Consider the following 11,119-nt stretch of genomic DNA (forward strand, 5'->3'; position numbering starts at 1 on the left):
TAGAGACCTCCGTATTGGTGACCTAGGGGTCACGCTGGGGAAGCAGGGCTCAGTGTATTCCAGACCACACTGGAGGAGCTTAGAGGCAAGGGGGAGGGCAGGGCTGAGAAGCATTGTGCAAAAGTGGGGGGACTGAGGGTATATGATGGATGGGTTGGAACCGCAGTACAGGGTGTGAGTGCCCGCGCCTGCGGTCGGGGGCGCGGAGGCGGAGGTGGGGAACAGTGAGGGGAATCTGGCGGGAAGGAGAAAACGCCCCCCACCCCGCCCACCCACTGGCGGAATCGCATGCGCACAGGGGACCTGGTGGGAAAGGCTTTTGTTGGGAAAGCGGGCCGGCTGGAGGGGTCCGCGCATGCGCAGGCTGCTCAGCCGCGCGGCGGGGAGGGGGGGGCGTTGCGCGGAGAAAAGGGGCGGGGTGGTCGGAGCTGCTGTGCTGGCAGCAGTAGGCGAGGGCGCGGCTGCGGGGTTCCTGGTGCTGAGGACGGACGCCATTGGAGCCCCAGGGAAGGTAAGGATCCAGCCCCAGACAGGACCGGGAGAGAGCGAGTGGAACGAGGGTACGCTGTGCCCTCCCCATCCCCAATCCCCCGCCCCCGGATCTGAACAAAGCCCAAGCACGCAGAACCTGAACCCCCTTAGACCCGCGGTCTAGATAGGAGCCTCCCCCCTCCACCGCCATCAGACGCAGGCTCCCCGATCCGAGCCCTCCTTACACCGGAGCCCACCATCCGAACCCCTTTAACAGACCCGTGTGCTCCGTGCTGAGCTTCCTTAGAGCGGAGGCCCCACCTCCACCCCAAACACTCTGAGATCAATCCAGTGGAGCTGAACGTTTTCCCCCCTTCCTGGAGTTGCAGTCCTGGCCTCTGAGACCTCCAGCGCTCCAGTTCGAGCCTCACCTAGCCCGAAGACCCCCACCCCATACACCTTGAGCGCTCCTGTATGAGCCCAACCTAGACCTGAATCAGCTGAATCCCCCCACCGGCACTTAGAGGGTCCCTGGGATTCATTTTCCCAGAGCTTCCAGCGGTCCCCGTTTGTCTCAGCCCTCTCATGTCATCTCCTCCCCACCGTCCTGGCCCCCTGCTCCAGGCATTAAATTCAGGCGCTTTATTTCTCCCTCTCTCAACGCATCTCCTATGGGACTCTTTGGACCCAGGCCCGCCAGTGCACCCCTTGTTCAAATCCGGCCGCTGGGCCGGGGAGCCTGCCTGTCCTAAACTCCCCTTTCAGTGTAGGGACTCCTCCGACCTCCTCTATCCTTCTCTTAGGGCTCTGTCTCTGAGGGAATCTACCCCAGCAGCCTTCACTCCCCCACCCACCCCGACCTTACACTGCCTGGTAACCTGATGATTGCAGCTCCCCACTTCCTGAGAGATCCGGCCTCCTGCTGGGTCCTGCCCCCCTCCCCGTGAAGAGGCCTCCCTGTCCCTCTCAGGCTGAGCTCTCTTCTCCTTGGGACCCCCAGCATGGCTGAGGGAAGCTACCACAAAGAATCTGAAGGGTACAACGTTGAAGACATGGACGAGGGTAGTGATGAAGTCGGGGAGGAAGACATGGTTGAAGGCAACGACTATGAAGAATTTGGTGCTTTTGGAGGCTACGGAGCCCTCACCAGCTTTGACATCCGTATCCTCAGAGCCTTTGGGAGCTTGGGTCCAGGCTTTCGCATCTTAGCGGTGAGGCCCCTTGTCGGCCACCTGCTAGCCCTGGGCCTTCCCTCCTGCGACGTCAGGGAGGATAGGAGGAGGGGGTGGGTGAAGGCTGGAGTTGAATGGGGAAGGACTGCCCAGCTTCACCAAACCTTCCCTCTCCTGCTGGGAGAAGGGGGATTTGGGAGGGTCTGGGGGCTGGTCGGGGGCTGGCCAGCACAGGACGAGTGTGTACAGCTGTCTGCCTTGCCCTCCCCTCCCTGGTCTTGCAGAATGAGCCCTGGGAACTTGAAAACCCTATGCTGGCCAGGACTCTGCTGGAGGCATTTCGGATGGATCCAGAAACACTTGCCAACGAGCCGGCTGCCCGTGCTGCCAACGTAGCCCAGGCCGCCTCCTCTAACCAAGCTGCTCGGGCCGCTGCTGCTGCTGCCCGTGCCACCTACCATCAGGTGGTCGCTAACCACTCAGTGGCCACAGACCAGGGCTCAGGAGGCGATACCCAGCCCATGACATCCGCTGCCGAGGCTCAGGCAGCCACCCTTGAGACAAGCCTTGCTTCTCCGCACAGCTCCCAGATGCTAGTCAAGAGCGAGATGGCCACCCCCGGGGCTCCAGCAAGGTCCACGCAGCCCCAGACATCCTCCCGGGCCCAGGAGGCTGCTGCCGAGGGCCCTAGTACGGCCTGTGCTTTCTCCCAGGCCCCGCGTGCCAGTGAGATGGATGCCACCCGGCCCAAAACAGCCTTCCTGGGTCAGAACGATGTCTTTGATTTCACCCAGCCGGCAGGTGTCAGTGGCATGGCCTTCCCACGCCCCAAGAGACCTGCCCCGGCCCAAGAGGCTGCCACAGAGGGCCCCAGTGCTGCCTCCGGGGGGCCCCAGGCAGCCTCTGCCGGGGAGGGGGCAGCCACCCGGCCAAAGACGACCAAGTCTGGGAAGGCTCTCGCCAAGACTCGGTGGGTGGAGCCTCAGAATGTTGTGGCAGCAGCTGCTGCCAAGGCCAAGATGGCCACGAGCATCCCTGAGCCTGAGGGTGCAGCTGCCACCTCTCAGCAGAGTGCGGAGCCCTGGGCCAGGATGGGAGGCAAGAGGACAAAGAAGGTGAGACCTCCCTGCTCTCTCCAACCCCCCTTGCTCCCCTGCTTTCTGGGCCCTCTCCTCTCTGCCTCCTCCTCTCCCTCGCCGCATCCCCTCCCTTCCCCTCCCCTCTCCTTCCCTCTCCTTCCCTCCCCTCTTCTCTCAGCTTGTGCATGTTTCTCCAAGACAGGTTAACTAGCATGTTTTTACTCCACGTAGTCCCTACCCTCGGGCCTGGAGGGAGAAGCGGTTGGCTCAGTGCCTGGCACTTAGTAAGCACTCGGCACGTGTCATCCGCTGTTCCTACTACCCTTATCTCCAAGTACCTGCTCTGGTTAAGATGTGTGCCAGGTGCTTTTGCACGGGTAGCCTGGTAGCCCTGAGTCTCTCCTCTGTCTAATGGTACAGTCCAAGCACCTGGATGACGAATATGAGAGCAGCGAGGAGGAGAGAGAGCCTCCTGCGGTCCCACCGACCTGGAGGGCATCGCAGCCCGCACTGACGACTGTGCGGCCTCAGATGGCCCCTCGGCCCCCCATGGCCCTGAGGTCCCAGGTACCCTCAAGGCACGTACTGTGCTTGCCACCCCGCAATGTGACCCTTCTGCAAGAGAGGGTAAGAAGCCTGCCCTTCCCCCATCTCACTCCTCTCCTCCCTTGCGGGCCTGTTCTTTGAGGTCGCCCACGCCTTGGTCTACCCGTGTGCTCCCTCCTTCTCCAGGCAAATAAGTTGGTGAAATATCTGATGATTAAAGACTACAAGAAGATCCCCATCAAGCGCTCAGGTAGGCAACCTGTGCCCCCTCCCTGAGCTCTGCCCTTCCCCCCTCCCACAACCCTGCCCTGTGGGCCTCCCATCAGATGCCCACACACACACATCAGGCCTGGCTGATGGCTCCATTTGCACGGTGTGGGGTCCTGAGTGTGCTCCCTTCAGCAGGGCTGACAGAAAAGCTGCAGCTCTGTGGCCCCTGCTCAGTCTCGGTGCTTTGCCCACCCCTCCCCTCCTGCAGACATGCTGAAGGATGTCATCCGAGAATACGATGAACATTTCCCTGAGATCATTGAACGAGCAACGTACACTCTGGAAAAGGTGGGTGCGGGGCCGGGGGCAGCTCTGTGGAGCAGGGGCTGCAGGGAACCCTTGCCCCCTGCATCCCCTCGAGGCCCAAGGGCAGGACTATGTGCTCTGGAAGGAAGCCCTCCCTGGCCTCTCCACCTGGGAGCTTGCTCTGCCTGCCTCCTTCCCTCCTTCTTGCCCTTCGTGCTCTCTGAGTGTCTGTGGTCTCCTGAGGTGGATCCCATTGTCTCAGCCAGTGTCAGTGCTCCCACAGGGTACTTCCTCTGCGGCCTCTCTTCTTCCTCCTCCCCCAGGGCTTGGGGCTCCCCGCCAAGGAAAAGCTCTAACGGGGAATTGAGTGACTCCCTGCAGGACACCCAACATGGATGTTTGATCTCACATTCTGTTTTCTCCCCCATGTAGAAGTTTGGGATCCACCTGAAGGAAATCGACAAGGAGGAACACCTCTACATTCTTGTCTGCACACGGGATTCGTCAGCCCGCCTCCTGGGAAAGTGAGAGAGCACAGGAGGGTGGTGGCCTTCCTTGGTGGTGCCTCCCCGCTCCTCTCAGAGAAACGGGAAAGTGGGGTTGGGGGGCCTAGCACGGCTCCCACCCAGAGTTAGCGGAGCAGTTAAGGGCTGGCAGGGGCAGTAGCCTGGGCCGAGGATTTGCTGCTCTCCGGGTTTCGCCCCTGCCCACCCTTCCCCACCCCCATCTTCCTAGGAAAGCAAGCTCCTTGGTTGCCTCTCCCTGCTAAGGTCCTGGCCAGGGCTTGGCAGAGTGGGCCTCGGGAGGGGGACGGGGGTGTGGGGGTGCTCTCCAGTGGAGTTGTGCTCCCGACGCAATGCGCAAAGGGCAGGGAAGGTCTGGATGTGCCTCTGGACACAGAGTTGCCAACCGTTTGCTCCCTGCCTAACCCCATCCTCGGCAGAGCCCTGGGAGGAGGTGTTAGCATCCCCATTTGATGGATGAAGGGACTCAGTCTCAGGCCGAGGAATGAATTGTCTGGACCAGGTAGCGCAAGCCATACAGAGTAGGAGGAGCTGCCCTGTAGCCCAGCAATCTGGGAGAGGCTAGTTGAGTGAGCCGGCTGTGGTCCCCCCGGGCAAATGGCTGCTGGACAGGATCCCTCCTTCTACACCTTCAGGACCAAGGACACTCCCAGGCTGAGTCTCCTCTTGGTGATTCTGGGCGTCATCTTCATGAACGGCAACCGTGCCAGCGAGGGTGAGTGGCTGGACCTGCAGCTGGGGGGTTGCCCGCCGTCTCACCTCCGTGTGCTAAACTCTTGTACCTCATCTCCCCTCGCAGCTGTCCTCTGGGAGGCACTACGCAAGATGGGACTGCGCCCCGGGTATGATTGGGGTCTCTCGGCTCCCACTCCTCAGTGTGTCTGTCCTTGGGCACAAGAGGCCCCGGGATTGCAGTGGCCTAGTGGTCTCTGCGGGGCGTGGCGTCCTGGACTAGGTAGAGCGCAAAGGGTCCCACCAGGGTGCGTGGGGAAACGGTCCTGAACACTGAGCACCCCCTCTGCTCCGTGTGCCTTCTCTGTTCCCAGATGAGAACTAAGAGAAACCATCGGACCTGGGGGCTCCGTCAAACCCCTCCCTGGGGCGTCGCTGACAAGTGGCCGTCTGGCCTCTGCTGCCGGCCCAGGCATCCATGGGGACACCCCACAGGCTGGGAAGCTCTCAGTCCTGCTGGGAGTGCTCCCGCCCACCCCGGGCACTGCCACTGTCTCTAGTCATGCGTTCCTTTCCTTGCACTCAGGGTGAGGCACCCATTCCTGGGCGATCTGAGGAAACTCATTACAGAGGACTTTGTGAAGCAGAAGTGAGTATCGACTGAGTTCACTTTGCCTCCCACTCAGGCCTTCCTCGTGTGCTGCTCTGCCTGAGGAAGCCATTCCCCAGCCCATGTCTTAACACCAGAGGGATGGGTGTCTGGTGTGAGTGTGGGGTGGGGGGGAATGTGAGTGTTGGGGGGAGGGCAATTCCAGGGAGGCTTGGGGAAAGGGAGCACATGCTGACTGCGAGCACCGGGTGGGGTGGTACAGCCCCCATCTCGTTCAGCACCTGCCCTCTAGGCAGTGTCCCCGGCTTTACATCTCAGGAGCCTGGGGCTCAGAGAGTGGAAGCCTGACATGGCTCCGGCTGGGATAAGGCCCATTTGGGCCTGGAGTCCAGCCCCGCTGACTTTCTAGCCCAGGCCCACCCCATCCTCGGTGCTTGGAGATCTCGTGTGCCCTCACACAGGCCCGTATGCATGTTCACCACCACCACCCCCGCCCCCCGCACCACACACACACACACACACACACACACACACACACACACACAGATGGTCGAGAGTATGCATGGAGTCCACTGCTCTTGGTTGACTGTTTCTTCCTGTACAGTCATTTTCTAGGGTGGACTGTCCCAGGGTTCAGCCAGGCCACGGACGAGCCACATGGTGGAGTGTGCTCAGAGCAGGGGGCCTGAAGAAATGGCTCCTCTGTTTACAACACACCCAACAGGAACCTGGGTTATTGTGACAAGGGGCACAAAACTCGTGGCCTTCCTATGAACAAATACCCTACACGTGCCCCCTGCACCTCCACGTGGCTGCTGGGCAGGACCAGTGGCCTAAGGGTGTGAGCACCTCAGTTTTGGAGGCAGAAACCCCTGGGAGTGAGCGTGGGAGTGAGGCAAGGGCTGCGGGGCCAGGGCAGGCCTCCTGCGGCAGCCAAGCTGCAGCCTCGGGGCTGGGAAGGGGCCACCTGGGAGCCACTGGTGCAGCAACAGGTCTGCCTGGCTGGAAGCAGAAGTTTATTTTCCTCTCTCACGCAGGTACCTGGAATACAAGAAGATCCCCAATAGCAGCCCACCCGAGTATGAGTTCCTCTGGGGCCTGCGCGCCCGCCACGAGACCAGCAAGATGAGGGTGCTGAGATTCATCGCCCAGGTAAGGCAGAGCCTCTGTTCTGGCTGGAGTTTCCCATACCTCGTTGGTCCGCTGAGGCCCAGAAAGGTTCCTAAGTCACTGACACAAGTTCACAGACGTAGTGAGTGGGTGGGGCGAAATCCCAGGTCTGGCACAGAATAATGGGAGCCCGATTCCAGTCGTGTGGGTTTCTATCATGATTTTGCAAAGCGCTCAGGAGGGCGTATGGCAGGAAGCAGGTGCTGAGCGAGGTGGGGTAGCTGTTCCGACGGCTGCTGTTCTTCCACCGCAGTATCAGAACCGAGACCCCCGGGAATGGAGGGCTCATTTCTTGGAGGCTGTGGATGATGCTTTCAAGACGATGGATGTGGATATGGCTGAGGAACATGCCAGGGCCCAGATGAGGGCCCAGATGAACATCGGGGAGGAAGCTCTGATTGGACGGTGGAGCTGGGACGACATACAGGTCGAGCTCCTGACCTGGGATGAGGACGGAGATTTTGGCGACGCCTGGTCCAGGATCCCCTTCGCTTTCTGGGCCAGATACCATCAGTACATTCTGAATAGCAACCGTGCCAACAGGAGAGGCACCTGGAGGGCTGGCGTCAGCAGTGGCACCAATGGTGCGGCCAGCACCAGCATGCTCGATGGCCCCAGCACCAGCTCCACCATCCGGACCAGAAGCGCCGCCAGAACCAGTGCCAGCTTCTTCTCCTGGATTCAGTAAGATTGGAGGTCATTAGATGAGACTCTGAAGGATGGGGTGTGGAGGGACTGGGAGGAGTCAGGGGAAGGCCTGGGGTGTCATGGGGGAACGAAGAGAGCCTGACGGGACACTCAGTTTGTTCTTCCTATCCCTGACGGTTCACCTGTATTGACCCTTGTGTTCCGGCCTTTGTGTCTCCCGGTTCCAGGCAGCGCTGAGGAGCTGCAGCAGCCCCCTGCCGAGCCAGAGTGCCTCCTCTGCCCCCTCCCCGACAGAGCACTCTAGGCAGCTACTCCCCGTCCATGGAAGATGGCATGCCAGATGACGCGCTCTCTGCCCTTCCTGCTTTCCTGTGTGCTTTTTGTCGTGCTGTCGTGTTTTGGGTATCAGTATTGCATTAAAGTTGCAAAATCAGTCGGACGTCTTCTCCTTTTCCTGGGCAGGTGTGGCTCTGAGTGGCCGGTGGTCAGGCCCTCCGGGACAGGCGGGGGCCGCCTCTCCCTAAAAGGCAGGCGGGTGTGGCTGGGTCAGGCACTGGGAGGCGCAGAGATGCCAGCTGAGTGTGGAGGCCAAGAGTTTCCAGGGGCTCCGGTCCATACAGTTTCATGATTTCTTACACTGTGTGGCCCCGGTTAAATGCCAGTGGGGGTCCTCAGGAGAAGGGGTGGGGTGGAGGGCCATGAACCGGTGCCACCGTCCCTCCCACCAAGGGACAGGATCCACAGACATCCCCTAGGACCCACCTCCGCCCCATCTCTGGAGGCGCTGTCCTGGAATCCTTCCCTCATCATCCACACCATTTCAGGACCTCCTCCCTCAGACCGAGTCTTAAGGACAATGAGGTAGGCCTCACAGTGACACTCTCACCCCTCCAGCAGGTAGAAGGAGGAGCCATTACTGCCGCAAGAGCCGATTCAGTGAAAGAAAGCTGTAGGCAGACCTGGCTCTGGCAGAAGGCTCCGGGGCTCTTCTCCATGGAAGCAGGGCTCTCCCGGCGAGGCCAAGGCCAGCCTAGGTCTCTTTGTCTTCAAGGGCTGCGTGATCCCTGCGGGGGCGGAGGCTAGAACTTTCATTCCCCAGGTGCACGACAGTGAGGGCAGAGACACTTTGGAACCCTGGGAAGGACTCCGTAGCAGGAAGGGGCCGTCTCGGGCTTTTCTGGGTCCCCCAGTGACGTCCACAGCTTGGAGGACAAGGCTCCAGGTTAAGAGGAAGGAGAGAGTAGTGTAAGGACCCCAGCCCCCCCACCCCCCGCTTGCCTCTTTGCCCCAAGAAGTGGTCCCGCTCCCTCAGCCAGACCCGGATCCTGACCCAGACCCAGCTACATCATTTGCCAGAGCCAGTGGAAGACAGAAACTCTGGTCACCTGGCTCAAAATGTATTAACCATCGCAAGAGAGCAGCAGCAGAGCACTGCACCTCTAGTGCAGACCTGCTGAGGGACGGCCCGGGCCGCACCCCCAGGAAGCAGGCTCTGTATGGACACCCCTCCCCTAAAGACAGGCTTCACGCGGGTTTCTGCCTTATTTGTTGCTGCTTTGATTTCTGCCTCCCTGGCTGTGGGCTTGATGCCTGGCCTTGTGGACACTCTGTGATTCCGACAGAGATTCAGGCCCCTTCCAGGTGCAGGTTTCCCGGTCCACGGCCCGGGATTTGGGAACCCAGCCCTGGCATGATGAATGACACTGGAATGTTTCTGGTTCCCTTGCCCTGGGACCTCCCAGGACCCTGCTGTGCACGCAGTAGGCACCTGCCTTGTCATGGACAAGGGTGGGGCACTCACCACAAGCCACAGGGATGAGCTGGAGCACTGTGTTCAGAGGACACCTGAGATAAGGCAGCTCATCTAGAAAGGAGGAGAGAGCAGCCCTCAGAGACAGGGTGCTGGGGAAGGTACCACCTCCCCAGGCCTCCAGGCTTGCAGCACTCTCCCCTTCCACCCCCTTCCCCATGGTTGTCTTCACCTGGGCCCTGCTCCCCGACACTCTGCAGGGAGCAGTGCTGAGAGCAGGGTGGGGAGGGAGGAAGGAGGGCACTGGGGATCGCGGAAAGACACTGGGTCCCCCAGAAACCTGCACCTGGAAGGGGCCTGAATCTCTGAGGATGGTCACCTCGAAGACGGCCGACCTCCTCACCCACAGGGCAAACATGAGACCAAGGCAGGCCTCCCTCCCGGCCCCAACCTCAGCCCTTCCACGGGCTCCCCCACCACAAAGGCCCACAACAGGTCTCAGCAACTGTTTTCTGAGGCCCTACTATGCGCCGGGGCCGTGGCTGAGGTGTGCGTGCACCTTGGCAGCTCCCGCAGCTTTCTCCCCAGCCCAGGCCTGTGCCCTCTGACTCCTGGGACACTTGTTGATGGACAAACACTCACCGATTCACTTGTTTCCAGTTACTGACGATTATGTAAAGTCGTTCTGAATATTCGCATGCCACTACTCGTATGGCCTTGACGTCATTCACCAGACAGCCCTGATGGGAGGTGATGATCAGGCCCATTCCATGGATGAGGACACTGAGGCTCGGAGAGGGAGGACACTTGCCCCACGTCCCACAGCCAGGAAGGGGGCAGTGCTGGGACTCGAGCCCAGGACGCTTTGAGGCCAAATGTGTGCTCTGCCCACTGCAGTCTGCTGCCACTGCCTTCGAGGGACTCACAGTGTCGTGGGGTGACACCCCCAACTCTCACCCCTCTCTGCAGACACCCACCCTCCTGACCACCCGGGAAACCCATACAGCTCCCCATCTCCCTTCACTGAGCCAGCACCCCACCCTTCACGGTCTCCCTGCCCCTGAGGTTCATCGTGGGCTTTTAAGGCCTGCCACTGCCCACCCAGCCTCCCGACACATCCTCACTCCTGTGTCCTGGAGAGGCCAACGCTTCAGCATCCTCATCAGAAATGGACTCGCACACCTGAGGGTGACACAACAGTCCCTTTCCAGGCCAGCTGCCCTAGTATGGGGTTCAGCAAATACATGCAATATATTTTGAAACGGGTGACCTACCCACGGGTTACAAAGTTCAAGAAGTGAAATGGGGTGCACACACCCAATGACCACATGAAAGAAGAAAACTATAAAGACTGGATACTAAGAGTTGGTGAGGGTGTGAAGCAAATGAACTCCCCTACACTGTCCATAGAAGTCTTCATTTGCAGGAGGCCTCCGGAAAACAGGAGGGATTAGAGCATGTGGCTACTTCAGGCAGCCTGGACGGAGGAGGCATCAGAGATCAGGTCTAGGCGAAAGTGAGCCTTCTGAAAGCAGGGAGGGAAGACGTGGGAAGATGTAGCTTCACTATGAGCAGCGCACTGCTTTTAGCCAGGCATCTGAGAGAGCTGAAAGCCAGATAATCATGGGCCTTTCGGGAAGGCAGCAGCTACAAATTATCTTTAAGTTTGTCTCTGAAGCTCTCTAGGACACTGAGGGGTCCCAGTACCCAGAATCAGGACACAGAGGATGAGCCCTGGGATCAGGCCACCCTCACAAATCTCCTCCTCTTGCTTCCTTTCCCAACACGGTGCGGCGGGGGGGGGGGGGGGCGGGGGGGAAGGGTCCCAGGCACAAGGTTTGGAGGCAGGAAGGACAAGGGCAAGGGCAAGAATCAATGCAGAAGGGCGTTCCCGATGTCCAACCTCAGCTGTAGTTTCACATTCTTGTCAGAAGCATGCTTTGTCCTTCTGTGTGTGGGCG

General features: G+C 60.1%; 1 protein-coding gene and 1 non-coding gene across 4 annotated transcripts; both read left to right on the forward strand.

Annotated features, from left to right (window-relative positions):
• The first annotated feature begins 444 nt into the window (after positions 1-444).
• On the forward strand, positions 445-7,918 carry LOC149744320 (melanoma-associated antigen D4-like). Of its 3 annotated transcripts, XM_089904533.1 has the most exons (13): positions 445-511; positions 1,472-1,682; positions 1,928-2,758; positions 3,143-3,349; positions 3,455-3,518; positions 3,747-3,826; positions 4,217-4,308; positions 4,944-5,023; positions 5,108-5,150; positions 5,567-5,629; positions 6,628-6,742; positions 7,014-7,444; positions 7,636-7,918. In XM_089904533.1, exons 2-13 carry the CDS (start codon positions 1,473-1,475, stop codon positions 7,643-7,645), a joined length of 2,226 nt encoding a protein of 741 aa, XP_089760659.1. In that variant the 5' UTR covers positions 445-511; position 1,472; the 3' UTR covers positions 7,646-7,918. The 3 variants fall into 3 exon arrangements, with proteins under 3 accessions (XP_089760659.1, XP_089760658.1, XP_089760660.1); XM_089904532.1 differs by lacking the exon at positions 445-511 and having other exon boundaries at positions 1,347-1,682; XM_089904534.1 differs by lacking the exon at positions 445-511 and having other exon boundaries at positions 1,347-1,682; positions 7,014-7,456; positions 7,636-7,917.
• Positions 6,253-6,381, forward strand: LOC149744321 (small nucleolar RNA SNORA11). The gene has a single exon (XR_016391443.1). It is a non-coding gene; the product is annotated as a small nucleolar RNA SNORA11 (small nucleolar RNA).
• Positions 7,919-11,119: the final 3,201 nt, after the last annotated feature.

Source organism: Delphinapterus leucas, chromosome X, assembly GCF_059928025.1.
Source record: "Delphinapterus leucas isolate spDelLeu-1000000601 "Yukka" chromosome X, BTC_Dleu_Yukka2, whole genome shotgun sequence".
NCBI classification, from domain to species: domain Eukaryota; kingdom Metazoa; phylum Chordata; class Mammalia; order Artiodactyla; family Monodontidae; genus Delphinapterus; species Delphinapterus leucas.

What these genes read in the sequence shown, in the direction of transcription:
- LOC149744320 (XM_089904533.1), top strand. Translation starts at nt 1,473, where the DNA reads ATGGCTGAGGGAAGCTACCACAAAGAATCTGAAGGGTACAACGTTGAA. An exon ending in GAGGCAAGAGGACAAAGAAG is followed by an intron (nt 2,759 to 3,142) that starts GTGAGACCTCCC and finishes CTAATGGTACAG; the next exon opens with TCCAAGCACCTGGATGACGA. An exon ending in TGCTGAGATTCATCGCCCAG is followed by an intron (nt 6,743 to 7,013) that starts GTAAGGCAGAGC and finishes CTTCCACCGCAG; the next exon opens with TATCAGAACCGAGACCCCCG.